The sequence below is a fragment of the Petaurus breviceps genome, unplaced genomic scaffold, assembly GCF_028583685.1.
Source record: "Petaurus breviceps papuanus isolate PSGF00001 unplaced genomic scaffold, PetGlider_PUasm1.0 176, whole genome shotgun sequence".
In the NCBI taxonomy this organism is placed as follows: Eukaryota; Metazoa; Chordata; class Mammalia; order Diprotodontia; family Petauridae; genus Petaurus; species Petaurus breviceps.
Window position 1 is genome coordinate 32,367,333 of NW_027185771.1, and position 16,850 is coordinate 32,384,182.

The 16,850-nt window shown below is 38.8% G+C and overlaps 1 protein-coding gene and 1 long non-coding RNA gene across 3 annotated transcripts in view; one reads left to right on the plus strand and one right to left on the minus strand.

Moving 5' to 3' along the window:
• The window catches only part of LOC138159491 (uncharacterized), an 8,641-nt gene extending 6,721 nt beyond the window's left edge, over nucleotides 1-1,920 (minus strand). The window contains exons 1-2 of the long non-coding RNA XR_011167904.1: nucleotides 1,538-1,920; nucleotides 134-187 (exon numbers count right to left, since the gene is read on the minus strand). This is a non-coding gene — a long non-coding RNA (uncharacterized lncRNA). The remainder of the gene's footprint in view (nucleotides 1-133; nucleotides 188-1,537) is intronic.
• A 193-nt stretch (nucleotides 1,921-2,113) lies between these two features.
• Nucleotides 2,114-15,275, plus strand: LOC138159490 (zinc finger protein 184-like). 2 transcript variants are annotated; one of them, XM_069085863.1, is made up of 5 exons: nucleotides 2,114-2,690; nucleotides 3,756-3,882; nucleotides 4,401-4,496; nucleotides 10,252-10,430; nucleotides 11,221-15,275. In XM_069085863.1, the coding sequence occupies exons 1-5, from the start codon at nucleotides 2,655-2,657 to the stop codon at nucleotides 12,571-12,573; spliced, it is 1,791 nt and encodes a 596-aa protein (XP_068941964.1). In that variant the 5' UTR covers nucleotides 2,114-2,654; the 3' UTR covers nucleotides 12,574-15,275. The 2 variants fall into 2 exon arrangements, with proteins under 2 accessions (XP_068941964.1, XP_068941965.1); XM_069085864.1 differs by lacking the exon at nucleotides 4,401-4,496.
• Nucleotides 15,276-16,850: the final 1,575 nt, after the last annotated feature.

The following is a 16,850-nucleotide window of genomic DNA, read 5'->3' on the forward strand; positions in this document are numbered from 1 at the left end:
CCCCTCCCCCCCCTGAAATGCACACCGAGCTCCAAGCTGCATCCAATCAGAGCTGCAGCAGTGAGCTCGTCATCCTGTTCTTCCCCAGTGATTTGCTTATTGAATAAAGGTACATTTTTTTGTTCACATTTACCTGTTTATTAAAATTGCTGTCAATGTTCATTAAAATAAGCCCTCTGGTGTTTTTCTGTCCAAAAAAAATAATAAGACAGTGTCTTATTATCGGGGAAACACGGTAGAGAATGGTAGACCTAAGCACTTCCTTTATTCTCCCTGTCAGCCTCCTCTAACACCCACTGAATCAATCATTGTGTCAGTAGGGGCTTTCCCTTTGTTCCACTGAGAGAACTCTTCCTAAACCAGAAGAGCCCTGTCTACAGCATGCCATCGTGCCACATTGCCAGATCTGCCACTCACCCCCAACCTTAACAACAATGAAACCTTCTTCTAATTGTTTAATATGCAAGCACAATATACTTTTATGATTCTAGTGTTGGCAATACCACTGTTCCATACATGTTAATAAGCAGTTGATATGCTTATTGTGCTCGAGCTTGCATTATACTACTCTCATAGGATTATTAGGAACTTTCTCATTTTTCTAAAAAGAGAGTTCCATGCATATTTAAAAAATTTTTAAATTCTTTTAAATTTAATTGTTAAGCATTTTTTTCTCCCTCCCCCCCAACAACAGGAAAGATTTGGTTGTGCAAAACCTTTTTTGAAATTTAACTTTTAAAAAAAAAATTTAACTTTTGGGGTGTCTAGGTGGCGCTGTGAACAGAACTCCAGCCCTGGAGTCAGGAGGACCTGAGTTCAAATCTGGCGTCAGACACTTAATACAAAAAAAACCAAAACTAGCCATGTAACCTTGGGCAAGTCACTTAGCCCCAATTGCCCTCCAAAAAAAATTTAACTTTTAAAACACTGAAGATTTTAGAAAATGTCATATAATTGACATTGTTCGTTTTATCTTCAATGAATGTCTTTATCCTTCATATGGTCAGGAACTCTTTCCCCCACCATAGCTCTGGAAATTAATTTCTTCTTTGTTTTTCTAATTTATGTGCCATTTTACATCTAGGCCATGTATCCATTTGAAGGCCATATTAATATATGGTGTGAACTGTTTGTCTAAACCTAATTTCTGGCAGACCACTATTCAGTTTTCCTAGCAATTTTTATCAAATAGTGAATCTTTTTCCTGGGTATGTGGGCTTATTAAATACTAGGGTACTATATTTGTTTCTGTATATTGTGAACCTAATCTTGTCAGCCTAAATCAAGACTTCACAGAACAAATTCCCTTAAATAAAGATCTGTTCTGGCGAACTTGTCCTCAGTCAAAAGGCCGCAGCCGAGGACCTAGAAGGCCACGGGTCACCTCGAGGCCGCAGGTTCCCCACCCTCGGCCTAGGACAACAAGAGGCTAAGTGACTAAGCCTAGAGTCACACAGCCTTCCAGATTTGGAGGCTAACTCTCACTTCACCATGCCAAGCTGCTCTGCCCAAAGCGGGGACTTACTAAATGACTGACCTGACATTAAGCATCTGGAAGGCAGGGTGAGTCTGCGCTCCCGGACCCTGCTGCTACAGTACTGAGGAAGGCCATACATGTGAAAATGGAGGAAAGGACGCAGGACTAAAAAGCCAGGAAGAACCTAAGTGAAGGAAGAAACGGAAGTGACGTCAGAGACTTCCGTCCCCGCCCCCGCCTTGGCAAGCTCCGGCCACCCTTTCTATTTCTGACAGCCCTGAGAACGCTAACCTGGAGAACCTCTCAGGAGCGCCGCCGCCTCAGCTCAAAGCGACTTCTTTCTCTGGGACGTAGTTAGGGAAACAAAGTAGGTTTGTGCGCATGCTTATGGATTCCCAGACTATATGACGGAAGCCTGGACACGAAGACTAGTCTGCTTCTGTCCCAGGTCTCATGAGCATGCGCAGAAATCTCCTTGTGCTCTAAACTACACTTCCCAAGAGCCTCTTAAGATTTTTAAGGAAATTTTTTTGCTTATGGAAAATGTCCCAGAGTGTAAGGGGCGGAGCTTTCGGGGGGCCGGAAGTGCTGAGAAAAGGGCAGGCCTCCCGACGCACCGCGAGCTAGTAGTGGACTCAATCCGAGCCACGCCCACGTCCCAGCAGCCCTCGGGCCTCGGTCCCGGCTGCCCCGCGACGCGTCCCGACTCTTGCACCTCAGCATCAGGTCTGGCAGGTGCTTGTTGGACGAGGCCTGGGGCAGGCAGGGATTTCAGAGGGCGAGCGTCTAGGTCCGTCGTTTTACAGATGAGGAAACCGAGGCCTCTAGCGGTTAAGCGATTTGCCCTAGATCACCGAGGAGGTGGTCTTCGTAGCCTCTTGCCTCGCGCTGGGGCTTGAGCCTCCCCCGTGGTGACCAGTGCCCGGGGAGGGAGGACCAGACCTGGGCCCCGGTCCCGTCAGTTGCTTATCCCGTTTCTTCAGGAGATGCCTCCGGCCCGCTCCTCTCCGGGGCTGCTGCTGAGGCTTGGGACAGCGGCGCCCGTCTCCCCGCGTCCCTGATCGGGAATGTCCGCGAGCTGAAGCGCACACGCCCCTCTCCTCGTGCCTTTTCCTCCTCTGCCCAGCCTTCCCAGACTCTGCCCTTCCCCGGAAGAGGCAGTTTTGACTAGGAGGGAATGGCCCCAGCGTGCTTGCCAGCCCAGGCTGGGCAGGTAAGCGACTTTTCTCATTTTGCCATCTGGGTTTTCAGGGGAAGATAGGTCTGCAGTGGCTAGAGGGCCAGGCCTGAATTCAGATCCGGCCTCGGACACTCCCACTTGCCCTGTTTCTCTGGCTGTAAAACGAAGATTGGAATAACACCTATTTCTCAGGGTTGTTGTAAGGAGCAAATGAGATAATAATCCGTAAAGCCTTGAGCAGCACCTTGAAGCCACTACATAAATGTTAAGTATTATTATTACTGATGCAAATAGAGTGTGTGGCGAAATTTATAGGTAAATTTAGGGGAAGCACTACTTACAGATTTATGGGAATGGTTACTGACAATACACACGTGCTACACTTAACTCTTTTTTGGCTAAAGGAGAAAAAGCTATGTTGGGGGTTGGTATGATAAATTTGAATTGGTCTGAAATGATACAATTAGGAAGAAATTGCAAGGGACAGTATTGTTCTTTGGAAATAATATTTTGATTATTAATGGAGAATGATTATATTGTGTGATTTGAAATTAATATTTGGAGTACAGTTACTTACATCTATGTTGATGATATCAAAAATATGGTTTGGAAGTTGCAGCATGACTTAATTGTACTCCTTGAGGAAATGATTGAGGAAAATCCTTGAGGAAAAGAGCTATAGAACAAGAGACAGAATGATATGGTGGAAAGGACGCTGGTTCTGAGTCAGAAAACCTATTTTTCTCCCAGACCGGATATTTTACTAGCTGGGTGACCATGAGTATTTTACTTAGACTTCTTTTCATTTATTTTTCTCATTTATCAAAGTAGTCAGTCAGCAAATACTTATACTTGCTGTATGCAAGGCATTGTGGATGTTAGGATATATGAGGATAACTACTTGTAAGGAAAATATTTTGAAATGATGAGTTGTTGTTATTGTTGGGTTTACTGCAAAATAAGTTCCACAGTGGGCACTCAGTAAGTCTTTGACTTGGAACACTCAAAAGCATGAACTTGTTAGACCTACTTTTGACATTTCTTGCCTTGCCTCCAAATATTGTCTTTAGATAAGCAGGTATACATTTGACGTTACAGGAATCCCTGACATTCACTGATGTGGCTGTGGATTTCACCTTGGAAGAGTGGGCACACCTGGACCATTCCCAGAAAGAGCTGTACAAGGATGTGATGTTGGAGAACTATAGAAACCTGCTATGCCTGGGTATGGACATCTGTCCCCTTTGATGCAGATTGTGCCTATAAAGTGATTTTTTTAAACTTTACTACTAAATCCTATGAAATTCTTTTCATAATTATTTGGTGTGCTGAGAGAGATCAGAGATTGCCTGTCTTTTGTAACTGAGAGGTTACTTCTATCTGTTCATAACTGAAAATTACTAGTTTGATTGTCTTATACCTGAGGATCTTCCTACTCTTTCTTCCTTCAGATTCTCCCTTAAATTTCTAGTAGAGATACTTGAAGAAAAGAAAAGTTTCCCATCCTCTAGGGAGGTATTGAATCATGAACTAACCTTTTCCTGAGCCTAAATCCATGCCATTATACTCTTCCTTCCCTACTCAGTCTCCCTGGCTATACTACCCAGTAACACAAATCAGTGATCCTTTGTACCATTCTTTCCACCTTCCTAGCTTGCCCTCTTTTCCTTCAAGTGAGAAGGGCTAGAATTGAATTCTGAGGTGGCTCTCTATCCCTAGTACTTTCCCATTTCCAATGAGCAGGACTTGCAGTTTCCAAACCAGATGTGATCTCCCAGTTGGAACAAGGGGATGCACCATGGATGTCAGAGGGAGAAGTCCCAGGAAGGATCTGTCCAGGTGAGTGAGTAAAGACCCAGAAGGTGAGAGCCATTTCATGCAGCAAGCAGCTCGTTTAAGGGACAGGGAAGTCTCAGTTACCTGACTTGAGTTGTCTTCATTAAGTCTCATCTTCACTTTACCAAATCATTTTTTTGTGACATCTCCACATTCATCTGCTTCTGGCAGCAGAGGAAGAGATATCTTGAGTTGACTTTCACTTTTCTCTGGAGCTACCTTACTTAGTGACCATTTTCCTACCAATTTTCCTATAACCACCCGTTTTAAAAAATGTATGTTTAACAAAATAAAAATATCTTATTTGCCTCCATGCTTTCTTGAATCTTTTTCTTTTGTGTATTTTTTTTTTGGAATGATATTGCTACTCTTTTTTTAGTTATTTCTCTTAGTGTGTTCTGAATTTGCTTTTTTCACTGTATCACATCAGTTTACCATACATTTATTAAGCACCTACTTGATTCAGGGCACTGTGTTTTTTGTCTGTAGGTAGACAGAGACAAAAAGGAAATATCCCTGGTGTTCAGGAGCATAGCTTTTCTTGGGGGCACACTGAATGCTTGCAAAGAATGTACAAACAACAAATTGCAAAGAAATTCCAAGTTCTGCAGAGCACTAATGGGGGTGGGAGAGGAGGGGATCAAGAAAAGTTAAGTGTAGGAGGAGGTATCTCAGCTGTTCTTTGAAGGAAGTTCAGGCTTCTAAGAATCCTTGGGAAAGGGAAGGAGGAAGGAAATAAACATTTATATAGTGCCTGCTTTGTGCCAGGCACTGTGCTAAGCACTTTATAAATAGCTTATTTGATCCTTACAATAACCCTGCAAGGTAAATGTTGTTATTATCTCCATTTTGCAGTTCAAGAAACTGAAGGAAACAGGTTAAATGACTTTTCCAGGGTCACACAGCTAGTAAGTATCTGAGGCTGGATTTTAACGCATGTCTTCTTGAATCCTGGCTTAATATTCTAGCCACTTTGCCACCAGCTGGACATTTCAGAATGAGGGGCTTTGCACCCTCCCCCCCCCCAAAAAAAGAGGTGAGACATTTAATGTGAATATTGAACAGCTAGTAGGCTGATTTGACTAGAAAGATATACATAAAATAGAATAATATGAAATAAGACTATAAAGGTAGGACCTGTATCATTGAGGACTTTAAATACCAGGCTCAGGATTTTATTTTTTATCCTAGAGGCAACAGAGATCTTAGTGGTAAGGATTTGGGGGTAGGGGAGTGACATGGTCAAATCTGTTTTAGGAATATCAGTTTGGTAGCTGTGTGAAAGTTGGTTTGGAGAGAGGAGACACTGGATTGAGGGAGACCAATTAGATTGTGATACTCCAGGTGCCAGATAATGAGGGCTCTATCTAGGGTGGTAGTTATGTGAGTGAAAAAAAAGGGAAGGGACAGACGCAAAAGGTGTTGTGGAGGTGCTCTGGAGACAAAACTTGCTGCTGATTTTATTTTAAATTTTCTTTATTATGAATTTAAGCTTTATTATTTAGTATTTAGAGAACAAAAGAGGATTGTGCTTGAAACTGAACTAAGTACTCATGATTTAACATGATAGTAACAGAACTGTCCTTGTCTGTGTTTTCCTCAAAATCCACTTATCTTCTTATCTGTGTATTTTATTAACTTTTATTAATAATTTTTTCTCTTTTATTTTTCCCTCATTCACTGTTACTGCTTTCCTTTTTAACAAAAGCGCATAGGCAAGCAAAACAAAACTGTACATTGGCCATGTCTGATAATGTATTTGACATTCTATATCTCTAGTCTATCACCTCACTGTTAAGAGGTGGGAAGCATTAATCATCAATCTTCTGAAATCATAACTTGATTAGAGTTAAGTCTTTCAAATTTTTCTGTTATTGTAATCATTGTAGAAATTGTTTCCCTAGTTCTTCTCACTTTACTCTGCATCAGTCCATATGAATCTTTTTCTGCTTTTTTGAATACTTTATGTTCATCATTTCTTTTGGTATAATAAAATTCTGTTAAATTCATATGCAGTTTATTCATCCATCCTCTAACTAGTGGGTATCCACTTTTGTTTCCAGTTCTTTAATATGACAAAAACTATTGTGAAAATTTGTCTTCTCCCCTTCATTCAAGATAAGAAGTTTCACACTGGAATAATTCCTTCACCTTCATCCTTATGTCCTTTTTCTTGTTTTAAAAATTCTCTCATAATCTACTAATTTTCTTGCCTCAACAAAGCAATTTAACATGTATTCATTGAGCATCTAAGTTTGGGGCACTGTGCTAGAGATTTCCAGATAAACAAAAATAAAACCAAAGCAATCTGTCCTCAAGTAACAAGATATTCTTTTGGGGAGTGGGTAAAGTTAAACAAGTACACAGATAAATAAATGAAAAGGAATTTGAGGAGAGAGAGTCTTAATAATAGGGAGAGGGATTATGGAAGGCTTTATAGCAGAAATGGCCATATATTAAACCTTGGTAGAAGACAAAACTTCTGCCAGTTGTAGGTGATAAGTGAGTGCTAAGCATTCATAGAGTCCTCCAGGAAATGGAATGTTAAGATATGTGAATTTGTATAATTTGGTGGTTTTTATATCTACATATGTATTTACATATATACATATATATGAAGGGGATTGTTGTTTGTGTGGTTGTGGTTTGTCCTGCGTTTTTTGAAAGGAACCATGACATCAGGGAGATGATGACATGACTTGCAATTGACTTTGATTTGAGTGAGGGAGGGCTGTGCAAAGTCACCAGCCTCACTTTCTCCTTCAGAGCCATCTGGATCCATTGGCCAGGTAGGTTTTCTGGCTAGATTTCTTTGTTTAAGATGGAGCTTCAAACCCAATTTATTCTGGATCTCATGGATTGGAATAGGTCACTGCCCAAGTACCACTTACTGGTTATTTTTTGGGCCCTTCTGTTTCAGAGGGAATGTAAATAGGAACTGTCTTTTGGGAAACAACCTAAGGGTCTTCCCCTCTCATTTTGATTTTTTTAAATTTTTATTAAAGGGGCTATTCCTTGACTCACTTCTTAAAGAGGCCTATTCACTGAATGGGCCTTGCCTCACTCAAAGTAAGAACCTGTAAAGACCTTAGCTTAAAAGGGCCAAGGCCTCCTATTGCATTGTGGGCCATATCTATTCGTCTTGATGCAGGGGATGAAATTAACCTGGAAAGGTGGGTTTGAGCTGGTTGTTGAACACCTTAAATATTTAGTTAAGAAGATTGCATTATATTCCAGAGATAGTAAGGAACCATTGAAGGTTTTTGAATAGGGCAGTGACACAATAATAATTAATTAGAAATGACATTTATATAACAATTTTAGGTTTGCAGAGTGCTTTATATACTTTATTTCATTTGAACCACATAATACTCCTTTCATGCCTTTTACAGAGTAGGAAATGGAGTCTGAGAAAGGTTAAGTAACTTGTTCAGGTTTACATACCTGGTAAATGTTAGAGGCAAGATTTGTACCCAGTTCTCTTTGAGGGAAGTGCTCTTTTCTGTTGTCACTCCTGCTGACGCATCTTTGTGAATCATAACTTGCAGTTATTAATGTTATAAAATAACCTGGTGGCCATTTGTGGAATGGAGTGGAAATGGGAAGAAAAAGAAAGCAGGGAGAACAGTTTGGATTCAGTTACAGTACTGCTGATGTGACAGGATGAGGGTTTTGGTTATAATCTTAGTGTCTCTTTTGTCTGAGATACATTGTCTCCATTGTCTGATATATGTCCTATTCCCTCTTATTCTTTAGGCTAATTCTTACCCCTTCTTATCTTTTTCCCATTCTCAAGACTATTTGAGGGCAGGCTAGGTGGCATAGTGAATAGAGCACTGGCCCTGGAGTCTAGAAGACCTGAGTTCAAATCTGGCCTCTGACACGTAACACGTACTAGCCGTATGACCTTGGGCAAGTCACTTAACCCCAATTGCCCTGCCTCCCCCTCCAAAAAGAAAAAAAAAGACTGTATTTGAGAGCTGTCAGAGCCACATATTCTTTGTAGGTATTATTTTTAGTAAACTTAATCTGTTCACTTTACTTAAAGTCTGGTTCTCCCTAGGTCCCATTCATTCCTTACAACTTTTGGAGATAAGAGATTCTTACTACATGTCCTTTTAGATTTGTTAGCTGCCTGATATTTCCTTATTTCCCTTATGCAGAGTACCTTAGTACCCAGAAACACCTTTTTACAGAGGGTAAGACAGAGGGAGGCTCAGAAACTGAAAAACATTCAGCAGTACTAGGGGAGAAAAAGACATGGGTTAGACAGTCCCATTATTGTTTTTCCATTCATTGTTCTAACAATTGGTAGTACACACATGACTAAGAAGATTTAGAATCAAAGATTCTTAGAGTTACATGAAAACTTAAAGACTTTTCAGTCTTGTGGACCACAGTGCAGGAAATCTCTATAGTGTGCTTAACTGATAATCTTCTAGTCCATCATAGAATAAACTTCTCCATTGTGGGGATGTAGTACAATGTAGTGAGAAGAGAGAGTTGAAATTGAAATTTGTAGTCCCTGATCTGATGTAAATTACTTGTGTGATCTTGGAAAATCATTTAACCTCTTTGCCTCATTTTTCTCATTTAATTAATTAGCTGGTTTGGAACCAGCAAGTAATTAGACAAGTATATGCCCTTTGACCCAGTAATGCTACTACTAGATATATCCTGAAGATCAAAGACAGAGAGAAAGGTCCCAAATGTGTTCATATATGTGTAGCAGCACTTTTTGTAGTTGCAAAGACCTGGAAACAAAGTGGGTGCCCATCAGTTGAACAATGGTAAAATAAATTGTGGCATGTAAATGTATATACCATAACTGTGCCATGAGAAATGATGACTATGAGGAATTCAGAGAAATTTGGGAAGACTTGTATGAAATGATACAAAGTGAAATTAGCAAAGCCAAAAGAACAATTTATATGATACCTATGATAATGTAAAAAAAAAAATTGAAAAATTTCAGAACATTGATTGATGCAGTGACCAATTATGACTTTATAAGATTGATGATAAAGCATGATGATACTTGTTACAAGGGAGAGCTCTTTGGAGATAAGGAGAATCAGTGGGAAGTGATAGTGATATGAAGGAAGAGTGATAAAATATTAAAAGAAGAAATCGGGTGTTGGATTGTAGAAACTCCTAAGATTAATTCTAGCCCCATCATTATATGTTTCTATGAGGCAGCCTATCTGATATTAGATGGTTTTTATTATAGAAAAATTAAACTTTTGTGTTTAGCTGAAAGTGGCTTCCCTTGAACTGAGTTTTTGAAAAAAAAATAGTAACTGCCCACCTTGTGTTTAACTTCATGATCCCATTTGGGGTTGTCTTGGCAAAAGATATTGGAGTAGTTTGCTATTTCCTTCTCCATTTCATTTTACAGATGAGGAACTGAGGCAAACAGGGTTAAGTGACTTGCATAGAATCACACATCTAGTAATTATCTGAGACCAGATTTGAACTTGGGAAGTTGAGTCTTTTTGACTTCAGACCTGGTACTCTATTACCAACTAGTTGCCCAAACATTGTGGTGAAGATCAAATAACAAAAAATAATGAAGAGCTTTTTAAACACTATATTTTACTACAAATATATGAGGTGGAAATATTCTTATATGTTTTATGCTTTAATGTTTAGCAATAATTTTTCTTAATGAAGGAGATAAGTGAGAATTAAGTATATAGTAGTTTCTTTTTTTCTAGTAGAGGAAACAGTGTACATTAACATTTTTTATTTCATTCAGATTGGGAGACTAGACCTGAAACCAAGGAATCAGCTCTAAAGCTGGTTATTTCCACAGAAGAATCATCCCAGGGAAGACTCAGAAGGGATGATCTAAGTGTTTCCAAACTGGGAGAAGCTTGGGAATGTGATGCCATGTTAGAGAGGCAACTGAGTAATGAAGAGAAATATTCTAGGCAAGTAAAATTCATTCAGAAGAAACAATCGCCAAACATTTATTATCTGCCAGGTATTGGGGATACCAGAAAAATGGTCCCTGCCATCCAGGAACTTACTTTTCTGTCTTCTGGGGAGATAATATATATGCATATAAGTATATATATATATATATATAAAATAAATGGTAATTTTTTTGTGGGGAAGACTAGCCACTATGGAGGGGAGAAATGGGAATCCAGAAATGTTTCATGTAGATGGTAGAACTTGAGCTGAACTTTGAAGGAAACTAGAGCGTTTAAAAGACAGATGTGAGGAAGGAGTACCTTCTGGGCACGGGGAACGGCTTGTGCAAAGGCAGAGAGATCATAGATGGAGTTTTATAAAGAACATCAAATGTTGTGTAAGGAACATCAGGAAAGCCAATTTAGCTGGATTACACAGTATTTGGAAGGTAATAGTGAAAGGGAAAAAGACTAGAAAAGCAAATGGGAGTCATGTTGAGAAGTGCTTTAATTGCCAAACAGGAATTTGTATTTAATTATAGTGGTAATTGGAAGCCACTGGGGTAGAAAAAAGTGAGAAGCCATGAATGTAATAAATATAACAGAAACTTCTGTTTAGGATCATTCCTTTTTCCATAACTAAGAGTTCCTGTGAGAATCTCTATAAATGTGATATAAACTGAAAGAATTTCAGCTATTATTCACCTTAAGTAGATGTAATAGAATCTGCTTAAAAGGTATTTCATGCTTTTAAATAATGTGAGAAATCTTTCCATTATAATTGAGGTCTTATTCAATATTCTAGGAAGCATACTGGAGAGAAACCTAATGAATGTGAGAGTGCCATCAATCATAGTTCACCCATTATTTCCCATCACAGAATTCATACTGCAGAGAAACCCTGTAATTATAATGAATGCAGAGAAATTTTAGGTCAAAATACACAACTCACTTACCATCAGAAGATTTCTGCTGGACAGAAACTCCATAAATGTAACGACTGTGGCAAGATCTTCTCTCTGAGCACACAGTTAACTAGACATCAGACAAGTCATAATGGAGAGAAACCTTATAAATGTACTGAATGTGGAAAAGCCTTCCGTCAGAGCACACAACTTACTCAACACCAGACAATCCATACTGGAGAGAAACCTTATGAATGTATCAGATGTGGCAAGGCCTTCCGCCGGAGTGCACACCTTGCTGAACATCAGACAATTCATACTGGAGAAAAACCCCATGAATGTAATGAATGTGGGAAAGTCTTCAGTCATAGGTCATCTCTTACTTACCATCACAGAATTCATACTGGAGAAAAGCCCTATAAATGTAATGAATGTGGGAAGGCCTTCCGTCAAAGAACACAGCTTACTCGACATCAGACAATTCATACTGGAGAGAAACCTTATGAATGTAATGAATGTGGGAAATCCTTTCGCCTAAGCACACAACTCACTAGACATCAGGCAATTCATATGGGAGAGAAACCTTATGAATGTAGTGAATGTGGTAAGGCCTTTCATCAGAGTACACAGCTTAGTCGACATCAGACAATTCATAATGGAGAGAAACCTTATGAATGTAATGAATGTGGAAAGGCCTTTCGCCAGATCACACACCTTACTGAACATCAAATAATTCATACTGGAGAGAAACCCTATGAATGTAATGAATGTGGCAAGGCCTTCCGCTGGAACACACAGCGTACTCGGCATCAGACAATTCATAATGGAGAGAAACCTTATGAATGTAACAAGTGTGGGAAAGCCTTCCGCCAGAGAACACAGCTTACTCGACATCAGACAATTCATACGGGAGAGAAACCTTATGAATGTAATGAATGTGGGAAAGCCTTCCGCCTGAGCACCCAACTTACTCAACATCATATAAGTCATACTGGAGAAAAACCTTATGAATGTAATGAATGTGGGAAGGCCTTCCGGTGGAGTACTCAACGCACTCGGCATCAGATAATGCATAATGGACAGAAACTTTATGGATGTGGAAAAAACTTCTGTGAGAAAACATATCTTACTCAACATCAAACAAGTCACGTTGGCGAGACATCTTCTAAACATAATGAATATGAACAAACTTTCTTCCAGATAGCACATCATGTTCAACATCAGATGATTCTTAACAAAGAAATCACATTTAGGTAATATATGGGGGACAGTTTTCCATCAGAGTGCACAGCTTACTCTGCATCAAGTGATTCATCCTGGAAAGATTTCTGTGAATATGATAAATGTGAAAAAACACACTTTTACTTAAAAATCAGAGAATTTATACTAATGGCAAATGCCACAAGCCTAAAATGGGAAGGCATACCGATGCTGTACATATGTTGCTGATTATAAAAATTCATATTGGAATAAGCATAAATTAATAAATTAGAAAACTTTCAGTTCATCTTTCCCATTATGTAATTCACACTGGTATGAGAGCACATAAATATTATGAATGTAGGAAGATCTTTAATTGGAGCCTGTCATTCATTAAGCATCAGAAAATTAATGCTGGAGAGAAACCTTAGTAAGTAAATCCTTATGGATATAAGTAATGTAAGAATTTCAAATAGAGCACTTACCTTATGCATAATTAGAAAATTTATACTTAAGAAAAGCACTAAATTTAAGCCAACCCATATAGCATCTGTTCCAATCATTTTATTCTCTCTTAATCCCAGGCCACCTCTAACCCCTATCCTTTCAGTTTACTGAAAACAGCAATTTCACAGGATGTCTTCAGCTTCTTTTCTCAAAAACTCACAACATCATTACCCACTCTTTTCTCTCTTTCCAGGTCTGGTATCTTATTTCTCTTCCTGAACCTTTGATCTCTCCTACTTTGAGGCCTTTACTTCAGGAATTGTCATCTTATGTACCTTCAGTTTTTCCCTTTCCACTGACTGGTTCCTTCCCAGCTATATACAGACACATTTGTTTAGGTCTCCCTGGCACAAAAACAAGTAAACAAACAAACAAAAACAGCCTATTGACACTACTCTATTTTGATGCTATCCCATTTTTCTCTTGTTAAACTAAGCAGAATTTATAAGGAGGTGGCTAGGTGGTACAGTGAGTGGGTAGAATACTGAACTAGGAATAAGGAAGACTTGAATTCATATACAGCTATGTGATTCTATGGACAAGCCACTTAACCTGTCTGCTTCAATTTCTTTCTCTGTAAAATGAAAATAATGACAGCACCTACCTCCCAGGGTTGCTGTAAGGCTAAAACAAGATAATATTTGTTAAAGTGCTTTGCAAACCTTAACATGGTTTATGAATACTAGCTATTATAATTGCTATCATTATTATTATTAACTTAAAAAATATTTTGCCTGCTGCTTCCACTTCTTTACTGTTTACAATCTCCTCTACAACTTGTAGTCTCATTTCTGTTCTAATGACCATTCTATTAAAAGTGCAGTCTCATGAGTAACCAGTATTGTCCTAACGTTCAGATTTGGTGGGGGTTTTTTTCTCAGTGCTTATAGAGATAAAAGATGAAATTTTGAACACTGTTGATCCTTTTGATTTTATGCCCTAATCTTCCTTATTTTCAAAAACACTACATTCTAGTTCTTCTCCTCTTACATATTTAAACTATTCTTTTGCACTTAATAACTAGAGACTTTCTTATTCCAACTATGTGAGGTAGATTTTCAACAAGGTTTTGCACTTAATAGTAGATTGTATTTATGAAGCACTTTAAGATTTGCAAAGTGCTTTACAAATATCTCCTTTTATCCTCACAACAACCCCGAAAGATAGGTGCTTTTATTATCCCCATTTTATAGATGAGGAAATTGAGGAAGGCAGAGTTTAAGTGACATGTCTCAAGGTCACACAGCTAGTGTGTATCTTAGACTGGATTTGATTTTAGGTCTTCATTGACTCTAGGTCCAGCACACAGCATATCTATTTTCTTTATATGTATTTTTTGGGGAATTTTATGGTTTTAAGGCTTCAGTTAACATGTCTAAGAAACTGACCTTTTATTTATAATTCTTGTCACTCCAGACAAATATTTCCCAATTGCCTGAACTACATCCAGTTTTACTATTTCTGTTAAAGGCATCATCATTTACCCTAGTCTCCCAGTTTCTAAAATGTTGGTGTTATTTTTAGCTCTTTTCATCACATTTCAAATTACCAAGTCCTACTAATTCTGCTTGGACAATATTTCTTATGTCAACACACTCCTCCTTATTCTTGCTGCTGTTGTAGTACAAGTCTCCTCTATCACCTTTCTAGGCTTCTGCAATAGCCAGCTTCTTTCATGTCCTTCCCTGTTTTCACTCTAATTCATCCTTCCTACTACTGCTAGTTTTTTCTTAGTTATTCATAGCTATACTTATTTTCTGTAAAAAAAATCTTTGTGGATTCCTATTGCTTACAGAATAATTTTCAGATCCCTTTGACTGGCATTTAAATTTCTCTGAAATCTAGTGCCCTTCACTCTGGTTCAACCAAACTAGCCTTTCCTCTTACATATCTTGTCATTTTTTCACCTTCTTGCCTTCATTCATGGAGTTCCTTATGTTTGGAATGCCCTTATCACTCAATTTCACTTGTATTCTTACAGATCCTTTAAGACCAAACTCAAATCTCCTTCTTAGTATCTTAATTACTTTAGTTGGTAATGGTGCTTTCCCCACACAGAACTTACATAGCACTGTGTTTGCACTAATACATTGTTTTGTAATGTTGTGATCTGTGTATGTATCTCATTTGTTAGAATGTAAGCTCCATGTGGGCAGAAATTGTGTCTTATCTAACTTTTCTATCTCTTCCAAGATCTGGCCTGGTAGTTGCACACTATTTATATAATAAATTGCTTCTTGAGTTTAATTGAATTGACTGTTGGGAGAGATTTCATTTGGATTATACACCTTATTGAACATCACTGAATTTATAGTAGAAAATTTAGAGAAATTTTAAAAATGGATCATTGACTATTTAAACTTCCTGTTCCAATGTCCCATTGAACTTTTGACTTTTTGAAAAATGTTCTTTGCCTTCTAAATCAGTTCTTCCAACACAAAAAAACCACAACAAACTGCCATTCGCTTAGTATATTTAGGTATAATTTAATTTATTCTTTTTGCTTAAATAAGGAGATCTTTTTATTTTGTAACCTTTTTGACATTGGTTGGCAATAAGACACTCCCATGGTGAAATTTTGGGTTGGGATTAGAAATTACACAATCACATTATATTTAATGATTTATCTAAGCCTGCCTGAGATGACATCTGGGGTATGTACATACTAGCTACTAATTTCTTATGCAGAGCTAATGATAGGCCTGTGATCCACTTTGCCAAATTCATATATGCTATTTAGAGAAAATTTTTGTTATTTAAATCTCAGGTTGCATTACAGTGTCCAGAAGGCCCAATGTTGGATATCTTGCTCATAAATTCTACCATCATCCTATTCCTTTATATTTGTTCTCATAATGAAGGCAGAATATAAAAGATACTTTGTGTCCTTCAGTCCCTGTATCAGCAATGCAATATTCACAATGCCTATGGAAATTACAGATATGCTGATGTAATTATCCATGACAAAATACATCAGGCTTGCTATATGGGGTAATAAGCTAGAAAATTTATTAAAATACCAAAAGACTGAGTCCCCAAACCAGAAAGTGAAAGCCATCAGAGTAGTTATGAAATTGGCACAGGTAGATAAAGTAGAAAGCACCCACATTCTCAAGCCTTTAAAACAGAACAGGCTACCTCAGGCAAAGGTCCTCCTCTCCCCACTCACAGCAACCACCCAGTGTCCAGGAAGCGTGCTCCCAGCAGCTCCGGCCCCTGGCAGTCCTCAGCAGGAGTCCTTAGCAGAAATTCTGGCTGACTCAAAAAGGGCTTCGTGCTGCCGCTGCCGCCGTCACCGCCACTGCTAGCCACCGCAGGAACTCTAGTTTGGCTTCTGCTTCCTCTTGCTCCGCCCCTTCCTGCTACATCAGCAAGTCCAATGGGGCATGGAAGATCTTTAAATCCCATAACCCTTACAGCCCCCCTGCAGGGAACTCCCTCTTTTCCCATACTGTGTGAAATGTCATAGAGAGAATGGTAGTTGGAGAGTGAGGCAATGGAGAAAAGAGGTAATTTTGGAGAAGGGAGCAATATCTGAGTTTATAAGGTGTCATAGTGAACATTCCATTCCCTCCCCTCCATCCATTTCCCCTTTCCTTGTGCATAGAAAAATCAGTCATTTCCCCACATCTTGTTCTACCAGTTTTGTGCCTAGAACCCAAATGGGATTTAGGTTATTCTGCTGAATGACTCCAGAGTTAGGGAGGTATCCCGTCAAGTTAGGGCTTATGGAAAACCCTAGCCACAGATTCCCCTATCAGGGAAGGAAAGATGCCTAGTCATGGCCTGAAAAGTACCTGAAAAATATGCAAAGCCATTAGCCTTAG

Bases quoted from the DNA above. Each gene is read 5' to 3' on its own strand.
- LOC138159490 (XM_069085863.1), top strand. From the start codon at position 2,655: ATGGCCCCAGCGTGCTTGCCAGCCCAGGCTGGGCAG. The intron at 3,883-4,400 runs GTATGGACATCT...TCCAATGAGCAG, and splicing joins TAGAAACCTGCTATGCCTGG to GACTTGCAGTTTCCAAACCA. The intron at 4,497-10,251 runs GTGAGTGAGTAA...TATTTCATTCAG, and splicing joins CCCAGGAAGGATCTGTCCAG to ATTGGGAGACTAGACCTGAA.